Source organism: Cheilinus undulatus, linkage group 10 (genome assembly GCF_018320785.1).
Source record: "Cheilinus undulatus linkage group 10, ASM1832078v1, whole genome shotgun sequence".
NCBI classification, from domain to species: Eukaryota; Metazoa; Chordata; class Actinopteri; order Labriformes; family Labridae; genus Cheilinus; species Cheilinus undulatus.
Genome location: NC_054874.1, coordinates 22,802,100 through 22,819,087, shown reverse-complemented (window position 1 = coordinate 22,819,087; position 16,988 = coordinate 22,802,100). Strand labels below are relative to the sequence as shown.

Below are 16,988 nucleotides of genomic sequence, written 5' to 3'. Positions count from 1 at the left end.
AGCCTGGTTTTAATTGGTTTTAATTGGTTTCATCTGTGGTGAACAAACAAGTACATTGTTCAAACGTTTGAGATTTCTAGCTCTAATATTCTCTGGGTTTTTCAGTTCAAGCAAAAAGTGTCACAAAAACCATTCCGGGTCTCCCATGTATATCGTGGCCTAGCTTGAACACTGCGGAAAAATAAACTACAGTTTCTACAGATACCACTAACCTGGTTCAGAAAGAGGGTGTCGCTAGAGGTCGCTGCTAGCCCACTGTCTCTCTGTGTCTCCGCAGTGCTGCCTGTCTACGAGGAGTGCGTTTGATTGTTGCAGGGCTCAATGGCGGACATAGCAGGGTAGTCGCATTAGCACCGAGGACAATAACATCTCGATTGAGAATCTCGCTGGCGTGACTCGGTCGGCCACTGCGTGCCCACAGGTGCAACATTCAAACGCATTTTCTCTTGCAGCAACATTAAAACAAAGTCGCCGCAGCTCTTTCCTGCTCGTCTTCCAGCCTGTTTGAGTTCCCATCTAGAGCGGAGAAGTTACACTGTTCATGGTTGCTCACTGAAGGCAGCTAGCTTGTGAGCAAAACCATGGGGGAGTCTCTTGAACTGATAGGGAAACGTCTGCTTTTGCTCCTCGACGACGGTAGGTCTGCGAACGGTTCCGAGTCGGAGAAGGCTGCCTGGGCTCGCGACTGGCTCCGGGGGACGGTGCGGGCGGTCAGCGTCATCGGCCTGGTCGCTCCGGAGGGAAGCGGAGGAGAGGCGACGACTACAACCAACACTTCTGCGGGGCTTACGGTCAGTGTTTACATATAAGCGATACCATATTGCGGAAATAAACACCCACCTAATTAATGTACTAAAAATGTAACAACCACAAATAATGATTCTGACCAAGCTGCACTCTTTTACAACCTTTTCAGGTATATTTGTTGGCAGCGGACATTAGCTCATTTATATAATAGCTAGCTACAAGTCGCAGAGTGATGGGGGTAGCTAAACTCAAGGCCGGGGATTTTCTGGCCTCCGCTTTGTTCGGTTTTTAACTCCCAAACGATTAACATTCACCCCTACAATTTTTTAACTGTCACCTACTAACAGTTGATTGCAACGTATAAACAAGTGAGAGCTAACTTTACGACCACAATAACGTAACGAAGCAGCGGTGAATTACGGCTTTACCTTGTCAGTCCTCCTCGCTAGCTAACTATAGTCTCATTAAAGGCCTAACAAGTTCAAATGAGGATGAACCGTGAATTCCTTTCACTTTGTTCTAAAGTAAAGGGTGAAAAGGGCGCTGTTTTAAAGGGGTTTTAACTAAAAACACCATCTACCTTTATGTGTTATCTTTATAGTGCAGGACTGCTAAATAGCAGTGACATATGAGTGGGATTTGTTAAAAATGGGTTGTGGTGGTGGGTGACCTACATTAAAGTAAAAGCTTCAAAACTTAAACTCAGGCACTTGGAGCGACAATTTATGTTCAGATTCAGGAATGTATTTATCAAGATGAAAATTAGAAGGGCATTTTTGCCGATCGTAAGCCACATTTGAACGATTTTAATGTTGTAGTATAGGTTGAATGACCATTATCTATATGTAATGCTGATTGCATTAATTATAACGTTGAACTGTTGCCATTGAATTGAAAACATTTAAAAAAAAATTTTTCTATCAAAATTTAGATTTTGGATACAAATTTTTATTCTAAGGGAATTTTTCCTTTGCCCTGTTGTTGTGGAAAACAGTACAACTAAGCAGCCTTATTTTGGTTCTATATTTATGAAATGATGGGTGGGGGGGGGGATTATTCCTTGATAGTGTCCTACTCACAAGTTGTGCTTTTACTTAAAAACAACAGAACAAGACACATGCACTCCTGTTCAGTAAGTTCTGTATTCATTCACTGGAGTATGTGCAGATCGTCTGGGATTATTTCATCTATTGCTCTGAAGGAAAAAAGTCGTTATGCGGGAGTTAGGATGCTTAGGCTTAAATAATGTGATGGGCTTTACCAGTGTTCCAATGTACACTATCATAACTGATAAACAGCATGGAAAAGGGAATCTCTGTTAACTTGTTTATGTTGCCGAGAAGGTTAACCGTTACTTATTAATTGAATTGAGCAATGAGCATGAGTTAAAAATTTGGTAGCTTGACCCAAGTATTTATTGGACGTTCTGCCAGTCAGCATCTTTGTTGGCCAGTATTTTTTTTCACTTGGAATTTTTCCTGTTTTCTGTGGAAAACTCATGAAATTGGTCCGAATAGGAAATACAGTAAATGAACTGGACATGATGACATTGTCAGATTTAGAAATAATGATTTTTATAGTTTTTAATGAAAAATGTTCTTTAAACTTTGCCTTCATAGAAAAAAAAAACACCATTTGCAGCAATTACAGCCGTGCAGACCTGGGGCATTCTAGCTGTCAATTTTTCAAGGTAATCTGATGAGATTTCACCCAAGGCTTCCTGGAGCATCTCCCACAAGATGGATTGGCTTGATGGAGTCTTCCTTTGTACCATACGGTTAAGCTGCTCCCACAACAGCTCAATAGGGTTCATATTTGAAGACTGTGCTGGCCACTCCATTACAGTCAGAGTTCTGAATGGCCGCTTATTCTTTAAATATTTCACAGACATTTTGGAGGTGTGTTTTGGGTCATTATCCTGTTGTAGGATGAAATTGGATGCAAGCAAGCGCTGTCCGCAGGGTATGGCATGGCATTGCACAATCTTGTAATAGCTTTTCTTCCTCAAGGTGACTTCAGCTCTTTACAACTCTCCTATTATACCACCTCCAAAGCACCCCAGACCATCACGCTGCCTCCACCTTGCTTGACTGATGGTTTTCAGCACTGTTCATGCATCTTCTCATTTGTCCTGTGTCTCACAGATGTTCTTCTGTTTGATCCAAAGACCTCAAACTTGGACGTATCTGCCCAACACCTTCCGGTCTTCCAGTGTCCAGTATTTTTGGTCCCTTATTAGTAAAACGTGTTTTTCAGCTGTGCAACATGTTTAACTTGGATTAGCAGCCATACGAAGAGATTGATGCAGAGGACTGACAGTTGCTGATAACTGTTTGTGAACTGCATGAAAAAGTTTTTCTTTGGAAAACAAAGAAATTTGCCAGTGATCTCAAACTATTGAGCGGTAGTGTATGTGTTTTGCTTTATGTCAGTTTTTTGTAACATGTACATTTATTAAAGTACATATAATTGAGATAAAAATCTGTTATTTTCCGACATATTTGATCACAGATGAAGTCACAGATGAGAGGACATTTTACATCATAAAAAGACATTTATTTGCTCTGCCTTTTGGAGTTTTGGATGTCGCCACTACATGGATCCAACCATGCTTATAAAGATCTAAAACATTATTGACAGGTGACAAACACATGTCAGTGACGAACAAATTTGCTATAGTCAATAAGAGAATATCCTCATTTCAGGTTTGGTACCCTTAAGCATTGTTCATTTTATGAATGCATGTTGACGTGTTTCACTGGCTGCCATGCATCACATGTTGCGTTAAATAGATAAACTAATGGGGCTTATCTATGTTGTTGTACCGGCTTATCTGGTCTCAACTCTAATCATTTTTTTTAATTATCCATTAGGTATCTTAAAAATACTACCTGGTACTTCTTTTGTTGTCATCTCCCAAGGGAGGTTTCAAGTGAGCTGTGGCATTACTGAAATGTGACATCAAGACACCGTTACTGTCCCAACTCTTGCTGTGAAAGAAAAAAAAAAGCTATAAGCATCATATCTGGTTTGTTAATCTAACTGACGAAAGTAAAAAGCTAACGTCATGCTATATTGAACTACCACACTGTCAACTGAATTTAACATCATCACCCTCGGATACAAGTGAACGGCAGGTTGGGGTTGCCGCGCTTTGGATGATGATGTAAAGTCTTCCTGACAAACACTGTAGTCCTTGTTAGCTGTCTTTAAGCAACCGCCTTTATTAAGACGTGAAAAGATACACAGTTCAAAGGTGGGGCACATGTTTTATGTTGTGGGTAAAAATGTTAAACTCTCTTGAGCTTGTGTTCACCACAGACCTTATTTCAGGTATTTAACCCAAAACTCATTCAAAAATCCTATAGATTTTCAGACGAGGGAACCGGAAGTGCTAAAATTCTAACTCACTTCTGCGTTTTAGGATTCATTCCTGCACCACTCTATTGTTTAGGAGGGGGCGGAGTGAGTGTTTGTGAAGTGAGGCACAAGTTGTGCCATGCTTTAGTGTTCCCCTGGAACATATTCCCCAGATACACGGTCCTCTTTCTAAAAAACACAGAATTTTATTTAAATTCATCACTTCCCGCGATTTCTGCGTTAAATAATAGATTCTGTTTTTATTGGCCAATTTCACGATTCCTTTAATGCGGAAATCATGGGGCCCTAGCATTGAGAGAAAGGTGAAAACAGCAGCACGTTTATATCTCGTCATTTTTTTACGCAGCAGTGGAGAATCCTTGTCTTCAAGCAAGCAACTATGCTATGCTAAGCAGCAATGCTGTTTTGAGAATATTTTTAATTTCAAGATGTAGCAGCATGAGGACCATCACTAATAACATGTTGTTAAAAGGCTGCGCTATAGAGCCCTGTGCATTTTTGCCTGCTCCACAGTATTTTTAATTATAACAGTATGCTTATGCAATGTCCGCACCTGCACAGTTTTAGTCCATTCTAGTTTTAACATTCAGACTTACAAACACTGCACTCAGTTTAATGAATTATAATGATAAAACAAGACTGGACAACTTGATGTGACAACCGCATCCTTCTCCACCAGTTGCAATGGCTCCGTCTGAAAACGTGTGGAGCATCTAACATCATCAGACTGATTCAACTCCTATGATAAGAGTAATGAAATATAACAGACTTTATTTAGGTTAGTCATCATTTATGACTCCTTTATTTATTTAATTAATTTAACCAGGATATTCTAATTGAGATCAAGAATCTCATTTTCAAGAGTTTCCTGGCCAAGACAGGCAGCAGCACATTTAACAGAGTTACAGACACAGAACATTAAAACTATTACAAACACAAATCAGACAAATCCATGTCACAGAGCAAAAAATCATTAGTCAAAACATCTACACCCTGATGCATCGTCTTCCGACAACTTAAATTTACTTCAGAAAAGATTTCAAGAGACTAGCTCATCCAGACACAAAGTCTCCTGTTAAAGATGCAAGATATTGGATTTTTGCCGATATGCCGATATTTTAAAACTCATGTTGGCCGATACGATATTTAATTACATTTTTTCCACTGTAAAAACACCAATTCCATGCTGTACTACAAATATTTTTTTTCTAAATATTGGGAGTCTATTTTTTTAGAAACAGACAAAACATTTGACTTTAATCAGAAATGAAGGATGTATTGTATTCTTTCCAAATACAGCCATACACTAATGGAAAACTTACAGTAATGTCTATAAATGCAGTGATTTTCCTGTTCAGCTCTTAACCTTTGGGTGGTTGCTGCTATATTTTTTAGCTTTGTTGAATGACATTAGTAAAGGCTGTTGACGAGTTTTCCCTGGCATGTTTTGTCATTCTTTATCTTGAGAAAATCCTTGGTAGTCATCAGGGTGACGGTCTTGTAGATGCAAAATAAAGGTGTGTTGTCATGCTCCTCCTAGCATCACATGTACTTTACAAGCGATGCAAACAGCTACTTTGCTGTCTTGTTCCTATACCTCAAACTTCTCACACACAGCTGACATGTTGAGTTTGTTGTTGGCGCACGTCCGGCGTCATCTTGTGCGCTCCAATTTTATTATAGGCTGATACTGATAATTAACTTTTTAAGCTATTATCGGCCGATACTGATATACTGCTGATAATATTGTGCATCCCTGTGTCCTATAGCTTATTCCATGCTGCAGGAGCAGCGTACCTGAAACACCTTTTACTCATTTCAAGATGGACTTTGGGAACAGATAGCAAAAGTAAATGTTGCGCCTAAGTCAGAGTGAAGACTGTAAATTCCAGCACATGAATTTAATCCCACGAGTAATAATAGTGCTGAAATACTAATTTAATTGACTTTATTTAGGCTAAGCATCATTAATTAAGCCAGACTTCTGATCCCTTAGCTAAAGTTTGCTTTGTGATCTCATAAAAACTACAGAGTGCTCACCAGCTGTTCCCATCATCATTTTTTCTCTGCAGGAGGCTGCCACTCTTTTTGTGATAAGGTGAATGGAATATTAACAGAACATTATTTCCTAGAAAACACTGTGTAATTGCTCAGCATTGGTGTGCCAATGATTCTTTGCAGCAGCCACACACAGATGTGTGGAAAATAATTATTTAAAAAAAGGTTTCTTTGATCTAAAATGAAAGCCACTGTTAAAAGACCATGTCTACAGTTTGTGCACAAGCTCACCACTCAACACTCTGCACAAAGTTTGAAGCACACTGACCTGTATCTCTCAATGACATGCTCAGAAACCTCCAGCAGCCTCTCAGTGTGCTGTCGGCATGGAGACCGATGCGCTTTCACTAATCTACGGTGTTAAAGTCAGTGACAGAGCCTACAGGCTACAAGACTTTTTAATGGATCAAGTGACCTTCTTGATAATTCATGTGTGCAAAATGGAAAGGGTCTGTGCATCTGTCTGTTTGAGCGTGCCAAACGCAGGCTAATCCCCATCATCCCAGTCAGTCAAAATGATCGATAGCCTTCAAAATTTTCTCTTAACCTTCAAAAAAATCTGTCAATGACGGATAATTTTTCAGTAAACGTGACCTTTGGTGCCTGGTGCAAAAATCAAGCCAAGCCGAGCCAGTAAGACATATGAAAATGCACTGTGATGGGGAGCATAGGGTTAGGGGTGATATTTTCAGTTAATGGGTCAAACATAAAGTCTCATAGAGTTTGTATGGAGACGTTTATAGCAGGCTACAAACAAAGTTGCTAATATTTGAGAAGAAAATTATGGAACCAGCTTTAGGAATCTTTTTATTTAACATCACCATGGTTAGATAACAATATGAAAACCCATCATTTGAACCCTTGAAGAAGTACTGTCACAACCAAGACTGCAATTCTGGAGTGTCTTGTTCAATAGCAGAAAAAGGTACATCGGCACCTGAAGGTTAAGCTGCTGGCTTGATACAGTCATTACAAAAATACTAGTTCAGGGCCTTTTGCGTGCATATCTTTTCACAGTTTAATTTTACTTGCATCGTAAGCTATTTTTTGCCCTAAGGCTGATGAGTGCATGACTTTGGTCAGTTCCATATATGGTGTTCATCAGTGACCCTCCTGAGTTTAAACGTGCCTGATGTGACCAGGGGAGTTTCATAGATCAATTAAACTTCAGGCAGATTTGTGTGTGGGATATAACTCACCCAAAAGTATTGATCGAACCTTCTCTTGAAGCAGCTTCTTTTCAATAGAAATAACTTAACTTTCTTACATTAGACACAGGGCTGCAGTAATTGCAGCATTTGGTCTTGGTGGAATCAAACCCTTTGGGTTTAAAGTTGGCAAACAGTGGAACTTTTTGCTGTTCAACCCAAGTAATAGTTGGGTTGAAAAGCAAAAACCCAGTTTGTTGACGTTCAACTTGTAGTTAAAGCGATTATACAGTCGCTAGAAAAATTATGCGAACCCTTTGAGATTTCTTGGATTTCTGCATAAATTGGTCATCAAATGTGTTCCGATCTTCATCTAATTCACAACAATAGACAAACACAGTCTGCTTAAACTAATACCGTGCAAAAAATGATATGTTTTCATGTTTTTATTGTCCTGTAAAGACGACTGCAAGAGCACAGTGCAGAATGCTCAATGAGGTGAAGAAGACTCCTAGAGTGTCAGCTAAAGACTTACAGAAATCTCTGGCACATGCTAACATTTGTGTTGACAGATCTACAATAAGTAAAACATTAAACAAGAATGGAGTTCCAGGGAGGACACCACGGAGGAAGCCACTGCTGTCCAAAAAATACATTGCTGCACGTTTGAAGTTTACAAAAGAGCACCTGGATGTTCCACAGCACTACTGGCAAAATATTCTGTCCATAGATGAAACCAAATTGAGTTGTTTGGAAGGAACACACAATGCTATGTGTGGAGAAAAAAAGGCACAGCACACCAACATCAAAACCTCATCCCAGTTGTGAAATATGGTGGAGGGACCATCATGGTTTGGGGCTGCTTTGCTGCCTCAGGGCCTGGATGGATTGCTGTCATTGATGGAAAAATGAATTCCCAATTTTATCAATACATTTTGCAGGAAAACTTAAGACCATCTGTCCACCAACTGAGAGATGGGTGATGCAACAGGACAACAACCCAAAGCATAGAAGTAAATCAACAACAGAATGGCTTCAACAGAAGAAAATACACCTTCTGGAGTGGCCCAGTCAGAGTCCTGACCTCAACTTGATTGAGATGCTGTGGCATGACCTCAAGAGAGCGATGCACACCAGACATCCTAAGAATACTGCTGAACTGAAACAGTCTTGTAAAGAAGAATGGTCCAGAATTCCTCCTGTGCAGATCTGCTCTGCAACTACAGGAAACGTTTGGTTGAGGTTATTGCTGCCAAAGGAGGGTCAACCAGTCATTAGCCTAGGGGTTCACAAACTTTTTCCACCCTGCACTGTGAATATGTACATGTTTTGTTCAATAAAAAACATGAAAACATATCATTTTTGTGCAGTATTAGTTTAAGCAGACTGTGTTTGTCTATTGTTATGAATTAGATGAAGATCAGAACACATTTAATGACCAATTTGTGCAGAAATCCAAGAAATCTCAGGTTCACATACTTTTTCTAGTGACTGTGTGTGTCTATATATAAATAAATAAATAAATATATATAGAGACACACACACACACATCTTTGTTAATGAGGTTATTTTAAAATAAATAGGCTGAATAAATTACATTTAAATTATGAATAATGCTGCAACCTCCTTCCAAAAGTTCTTCAATGATTCCAAATATTGATAAATGAATATATTTTTGATTTACTAGGTTTTTTTAATTGATATATTGACATATATATATACCCATTCTACAAACACTAAAATCTCCCAGTAGACTCAAATTTAACATCATACAATCGTGCCTTAAGTTGTTAAGTATGCAAATAAATGCCAGCTGATTTCAACACGGACTTCAGCACTGGATTACTTTTTTAACCAAGTTTGGGAGAACTTTTCACAGCCCATCTTGGTGGATAAAGAACTTAGAGCCGTGTGAAATCTGAGGGATGACTTTACCTATGACGCAGCTGCAGACATGAAGGAGTCCCCTCTGAGGCTGATAGTTGAAGGTAAAATTAGTTTGTTTCACAGAGCCAGAGGACCATTGTGATAGTAAAAACTATCTTAAAGAATAGGAAATTAATAACTGGCTGGTGAGACTTTTTGTTGTTCCTCCGTGTTACAGTGACGTTCTTGTTTGAGTGGAGCCTTTTTCAGATGCTTTGATTGGTCCGCTGGATGATGTGCTGTCATCAACACAGCTGCTGAATAATGTCAGCGCTATTGTTGTTATCTTTGTCCACTGTTGTATTTTACTGGGCAACAAAGTGTTCCTAAACAGGAGACTTTTATTTGGGAATATTCAGGCTGTTGCTGTTGTTTACTGTGGTTGTGTGGCTGCTAGGGCAGTATGACAGTGAGTTGTTCTCTGGTTTTCTGTCTGTATGTGAGCTTCGTTCCACATGTATTCGTTCAGTACATGTCTGTACTGTACCGAGAGGCCCGTACTGAATCTGTATGGTACAAATACACGCATCTCTACACCCTTAGTAATTAATCAGGATGCACTAATGCATCAGTTTTAACATCAGTGTAAGCCAGTATCAGCCCCCCTTTACAAACATCAGCCATCAGCCAAACGATAAGGCATGAACAGATATAATTTACCAATGTTTATTTGTTGTGTCCATTTATGCTGACATTCAATATACCTAATTGCTGAATCAAATGAGAGATCTTTTACTGGGCAGAAGAATTGACCAGTTAGACGACTCTTACTTGTTTTCATGGGGAAATAAAAGTGCAAATGTTGGCATACTAGGAGTGTTGCATCAAAAGAAGTGATGAAAAATACATTGGCGTCTGCATCAGGACTGGGTAAAAAAAACTTATTCTCTGATTCAGCTTGATTATTTAAAGAAAACAACAATATCAATTCATACAATCCAGAGATCAGTCTTTTAATATGTGCCTTTTCCTTCTTCTGGTGGCTCCTTGCACTACCAGTCTCGGATATAGGCCTGTGGTCAAAGAAAAATATAGTCGACCGAAATACCACCCAGGCGCCAACCAATGGATTGGTCGTTCATGTTTAAAACTAAAAATATCACCTTGGTGGGGACCAAGTAAATCCATGACAGGTTCCTTACTGCACCTGTTTGGTACTAAATGATCTTAAAATGAACATAAGAAGCTTTTTAAAGCATTAATACATTTCTTAGGCTCATCACGTTTGTACTAAAAATGAACAATCAATTGAGAGACAATCAGTGTGCACCTGCCTTGATCATATGTATGATCTCCGGGATCCTGGTGTGGTGACTCTTTAACACCGGTCTTTGGTTAAGGACTTTTTTTTGATCATCTAATTTATCACAGCTACAGCACAACATTTCATAAGCGCACACATGTCACATTTTAAGTCCACAGCATCACTGCTTGTCACTCCTGCTGGCCCGCCCACAATTGTAGCGCAGCTTCTCTCTCATAAACCAGCTGAGGTGAAATTGATCACCAATGACAGTATATCATCTTACATGACTAGTGATATTGGTGAAGGCTTTAAAAGAATCTTTCTCAGTCCTTGTATTTATGATCCGTCTCTCTCTCTGTTTTCATGACTGCAGGTATTTGTGGAGTTTGAGAACGCTTCGCAGCGGTGTTCTTGGGTGCAGGTGTATGACGAGGGGGTGAAAGCCATTCTGGTGGAGGATTCCATTGTTTGGGCGAGTCGTAGTGACAGCAGTGGGACTGCTGGAGCCACAGCATCAACCACACCCTGGCCTGCCCTGGTGAGTTCTCCCTTTGAAGTGAGGAGTAAGCAGGGACACAATAAAATTGAGCTTTGAAAAAATATCAACATTATGTTAAGATAGGAAGGGATGTCAACACATGATAACCACATCTCTCTTGTAATCAGCTGATAATAGCTTGATTTAAGAACAGTGTGTTCTTTGAATATTCATCCTCACCCCTGCTCTTTAAAAGAAGAACATCTTCACCGTGGCTGATTATTTTCCTCCCCTGACCCTAAACATTTCCTACTGGACTAATAGATGACAAGAAATAAAACAGAGACAAATATGATGACTCATGTCAGGTTTTTAACCAGTGAAAGGTTAGGTATTGAGCACAAAGGTGTCACCACAGCAAAACACGCATTATGCAACAGCTGTTGTGATTTTTATGTATTTTTCCAGCTCTTTCAGGTTTTTGATATTCATTTGAGAGTAAACTTTGTAGTTCTCCCTTGCTTTTTAATCAAATCCCAAAACTTTTATACTTTCCTTTTACACAAATTTAAAACCAAACTTCCATCTCCAGTTCACCCTACAAGAGGTATAAATGTTTGTGCCCAATACAGATGGCCATTTGGGCTTGCTAGTGCTTCTGTTATGCCTGAAGTCTTTTTAAAGGTTCTTGTTGATAGCATAAGACTGGAGATAAACTTGCTATACTTGTTAACTACCCATGTCCATATGCATCATGGCTGCAGTATGTCCTATGTGCCAGATTGGCCCATCAGCTATGCATGTCGTCAAAAATTAACACTGCACAGATGCATGATGCAGTATACACATAGCTGGTACTAGGAGTAAAAAGACAGAGGGGTTATTACAGAATTATCACAGCAGCAGGGCTGAAAGTGTTAAAGATGAACTGATAACCAAGCTGACATCTATCCACATCCAAATGCTGAGTAACTGACACTGCACAGTGCACTGCAAATTAACTTGATTGGTTGATTAATTATCCATTTAGATCAATAGAAAGTTAGAACATCGATCAACTTTGTCACCTGCAAGCTATGCTGCTTTTGTTTTGAATGTCCCCCACACACCTGTTGACAGTTTCCACCCCAGCAGCATCCTCAACAAGCTAACAGTCGCAGCAGTTGCTTAAATTTTGCAGCTGAGGGAAAGATGCTATCCTCTCTGTTGGTTGTATAGAAATATTTCAGACAGACTGCAGCAGGGCAGGCCTCTTACCTTAGATTGCCGTCAACGTCCGCTTTTTTAAATCTGTAAACATCAGTTTATGAGATTGTTATCAGATGAAAACCACTCTCTTCTCGTTACAATTGAGGTAACCCAAATGCTTTCTGCTACAGGCAGCAAATGGAGAAGGGAAAGTCTGCTGCTGCATGTCTCCTTTGATACATATTGAAGCTTGACGCCTCATCCCATCACATTACAAAATATAAGGACTTGAATATCAGTCATCTACTCGTACTGACCATGAAGACAGTTCAGATTAAGACATAAACCTTTCAGCTGTTCCAGATGTCCACAGTCACAGTGCCCCATCCTTAAGAGATATTGGGCAATAAAAAAACACAACCAGCTATTTATGACCAAGGTTTGAACATTTCATTCGCTACACTAAGCAAAACGGAGAACGCACAAAGTAGTAGTCCATCAATGTTAAATTGTAGCTTTTACACAGCTAACCCACGTCATATCCATAACATCAGCCCAGTGAAAATGCAGTAGTTCTCCTTGCCTATCCTCTTACTCCACCCTTCCTTGACCCTGTTTTTCAGCAGGGTTAAGAAGAGTGGATTGGAAAGGACTTGGGAAGTAATTTTTTGGACTTTTTAAACAGATCCCTGGTTCCACAATTGACATTGTATTGCACTTCATTGAGTGTCTCCATGTTTGTAGCTTACCTCCCTCTCACCAGGAGGTCTCACAAATATATTTACATAACACAAGGTTAAAGCAAGTACAGTGTGTTTCTGACCTAAGTGAAACATCACTACAATACATGACACTGCAAAGATCAAGGCAGCAGGACAGTCTGTGTATCTTCAAAGCATGAATTTTTCACAAGCATTTGTGATCTTGACATGGAACATGTTAGTTTGAAATTGAAAAATAAAATATTTGTCTTTTCCTCCTAGGTCTTTCGCTCCTTGGTGGACAGAGTGGGTCTGGGATCGCTGGTTGCTGTTGAGTATTTTGGAAACAAGAACTTCGAGTTCCTGACTGATAATAAAACGGTGCAGAGGTTTGAGGTGTGTGTAGTTTGGGTTGGTGACACTTCATTTTGTTAAGCGCTGTTACATATAGTTTCTAGACAAGTGAGTTGATTTAACAGATTTTCCTTTTTTAAAGGATTATCTCTTAAGGATTTTTAATAAAAAACAGAATTACAGAAACATTTTCTGATATCGCTTCTCAGGTGTGACCTGTTGCTGTTTCCTGTTTCATATGGCTGTAATGAGAATATCTTTGTGGTTGTGGACACCATCAGAAAGAATTGGCATTTTTTAGGACTGTAGTTTCTTAAAATGATACTGTAGGCAACATTTATTTGGAGCAATTAATCTTTCCTGCTTCATCCTATGTAAACTTTTACAGGTTTTATGCTGCTGTCATTCTTTACATCCTGGTTTTTTTGTGTGTCCTTGTGCAGATTGACAAAGATTTGAGACACCCGCTGTTGCTGGAGCAGCCCTCTGTGCAGGCTGCTGTCTCCAGCTGGCGCACTGACTTTGAACTGCAGGAGATCTTTAGGAAGGGTAAGATTCAGATTTTCAGCAGACTTATTTTTTATTTCTTTGCCCCCATTTATCGTGATTCTTTTTAGTAAAGACCTTGTACTTACTCATGTATGGCTTATTAAAACCTGACACTTGTCATCAGCTGTTGTAAGTAGAGGAATTCGAGCTGTAAAAAACATGGTAGAGACAGGTTATACAGACAGACAGGTACACTCGCAGTGGCTCATTATTAATGTTTCATTGCTCACACACAGTACACATGCTATTTTTAAGCAGTAATCATTTAACTGATTTAGCTTGACATGTGCAAGAATTCACTGGGCTTGTCTAACTGAATATACTCTGTGAGAAATGATAAAGAGTATAGAATAATAATCAGTACACAGGGGTAAACCTTTTCCTGATGTGGCCCTGATGTTATTAGCATGGCTAGCCAGCTTACAGCTTTAACAACTACTATGGTAACTCTCATGAGACATGTGAGTCACAAGGCAAAATTTAAACATTAGCTATTAGCGCCTGTTAGCACACGACTTTCTTCATGGACTCAAATGTCACTGTTAACTATTTTCCCTCAGAGTAGTGTGTTTTGGTCTGTGAAGTAGTTGACGCCAGTGACTGTCAAGGATAGTCTCCTTCAATGTATGAAGCTCTGTGTTGATTTTTCTGTGTTAATAGCCTTTATCATCTCTTGCAACATTCATTCAAATTAATGCAGAAAGTGTTGCTGATGAAGAAAATTGACACATTATATAATGGCAGAAAGAAAAAAATCTTAGATGCAAATTGAGTTTTAGGTAGGAAAATAACCCTCCATCAGATCTGCAGTAGCAGTGTGCTTCATTAAGATGGGATACTGTGATAATTTCAAGCCTGATTTTTTTTCTGACTGGCTGTATGATGTTTTAATGAGCTTGTATTTAACAGTGATTTTATGTAGCATTTTATAGCCATCAGCTGCTTAAGCAGATTGCTGTCTTTGGTTTTTGCACCCAGTCTATATCTGCAGGACAAAGATGCACAAGTTAAGTTGTAAGACTTAAAGAAGTCAAATATACAGGGATGCCACCGGGCAACTAATGTCAAAATGGGTTAAACAGAAATATAAATTCAGACTAGTCAGCTAGTCCAAAGTCAAGAAAACACTCAGAATTTTTTAGACTTGAGCACAATTAATTTGACAAAGCTGATCTCAGCCCCCCTTGGTGACACAAGGTTTATTGTATGTTGCTAATGTAAGCATAAGATAGCAGCTCCTATTCCTCATTGTTGGTTAAAGGTGGTTAGCATTGTTTTGGCGGAGTGGTCTATATATGTCCATATATTATCAATTATCAATTATCAAGAGCTCAAAAGTATCTGGACAAACTAACATAATTATATATAATGAAAGTTTGTAATACTTGGATGAAAGTTCTTTGCAGTTAATGACTGCCTGAAGTCTGGAGGCCGGGATGTCAGCAAATTCTTGGTTGCCCTTCCTGTAGATGCTTTGACAGGCCTTTACTGCAGCTGCCTTCAGTTGATGGTTTTTGTGGGTCTCTCTGCCTTCAGCTTTGTCCTCACTACCTAAAAAGCGTGCTCTACAGTGTTCAAATACTTTTAAGCCCCTAATAATAAAGGTACTCTGAATAAAAATGGATGTAATTTCTAAATGGTAAAAGCTGTGTTTTTGTGAAACCCCTTAAATTCAAGCTGAAAGTCTGCACTTCAGTAACATATATATTTTTTTCAAATCCATTGTGGTTGTAAATAGAGTGAAAAGGATCAAAATAGTATTGCTGTGAAAGTATTTACAGACTGAACTGTACAACTTTATCTCTATTTTTCAACATCCGGGTGGTAGAGCATTATCGATGCCTAACAGTAGTCATAAATTGGTGCTACAGCTCTTGCAAGTGGCGGTTGGCAGCATTACAGTTTAGAAATAGCATTTGACTGGCATTATAGCCTTGAATTAATGTAAAATCAATAATTTGTCAAACTGATGTGTTTTGAATTCCATGTGATTCATTTCAGTTTTATGGGAAGTAACTCCATGTTTTCTCTCCCTAAAGGTTCATACACTATTCAAGGACGCAGGGTCCGTGTGTACCAACCGGAGTTTGAGGAGTGCTGGACTGCAGGACTGGTGTCTCAGCACGATCCTATTTCACACATCATGGAGATTACTCTAGATAAGGTAAAATGTGTTTCTTTGCATGCTCCATTGCAAATTTAAGAAAAGGTGAGATTCACATATGTTGATTATAAAGGAATTATACTTCAGGCAAGAATGCTCTGAATGTAATGATTATTGCTCCACTGCAGAATTGTTAATGCATATAATTTAAAAATCACACTATAGTGGTGTTTAAAGGGAATGCAGTTTGAACATTTCCATTGGTGGGGACATCATTTTGTTTGTCTTTATTTTTTAATCATCAAATAAATTGGCCTTTTAAGAGAGACGAGTTCTAGAGGCAAAAGGAAAGACAAGAATTGACAATAGATGGCCACCTCTGCAAATTAAAGTTAAAATCTGATGCAAAATGGAAAGCTGTAAATAACACTAATACACAATGGTACATATAGATGGATGAAAATAATCTGTGTAAATATATTACTATATGCATCATAAGCTGTTTCAAATAATGCACTCTTGAATTTTCTAGAGAATTTCAGGCAGACTGCCATTGAAGTCCTCCTGATCTAGATATTCACAAATGCATTTCACAGCGGGTAACTATCCCTTTTTGTTAGGAGGGGACAGGGGGCTCTACAGAGGCAAGACAGTGCAAAAAGAGTGAAGCAACAGATTCTGCTAAACAACACTACAATGAGCAGATATGTCTCAGTGCTATTCATCAATGCTATATGTATTTGGATGCATTAACAATATCAACAAGAGAGTGGAGAAAAACATACTCATGGCCAGAAAAATAATTCAGCAGTTTAATTAAGTGCTCAGAGATTGCACAGGCTACTTGCATACAGTATCTAGTCCGGCACCAATCACTCAATATAAATGTCACCACTCCCTCTGGCTCGCTTATGTTGAATTTCTTCTGATTATGTTCTGCTGGTTGTCACATCCCACATGCAGCTCATCCTGAAAAAGTGTTTCAGAAGTTTTGTGCAAGTGTGAAACTGCTAATACATTTTTACAATCAAAACAAAGACTGAATGGCTGCACAAGTACACTTTGTTGCTCTTTTCTTTCATCAGGCTTATATGCACCTGCTTTAGGG

General features: G+C 39.1%; 1 protein-coding gene across 2 annotated transcripts in view; it reads left to right on the top strand.

The window, feature by feature from the left end:
* Positions 1-277: 277 nt before the first annotated feature.
* Positions 278-16,988, top strand: part of kdm3b (lysine (K)-specific demethylase 3B) — a 35,208-nt gene continuing 18,497 nt past the window's right edge. For both annotated transcript variants that reach the window (XM_041797071.1, XM_041797070.1), the window contains exons 1-5: positions 278-791; positions 10,880-11,044; positions 13,156-13,269; positions 13,671-13,776; positions 15,816-15,940. In XM_041797071.1, coding sequence (XP_041653005.1) covers positions 582-791; positions 10,880-11,044; positions 13,156-13,269; positions 13,671-13,776; positions 15,816-15,940 — 720 coding nt within the window. In that variant the 5' untranslated portion in view covers positions 278-581. The remainder of the gene's footprint in view (positions 792-10,879; positions 11,045-13,155; positions 13,270-13,670; positions 13,777-15,815; positions 15,941-16,988) is intronic.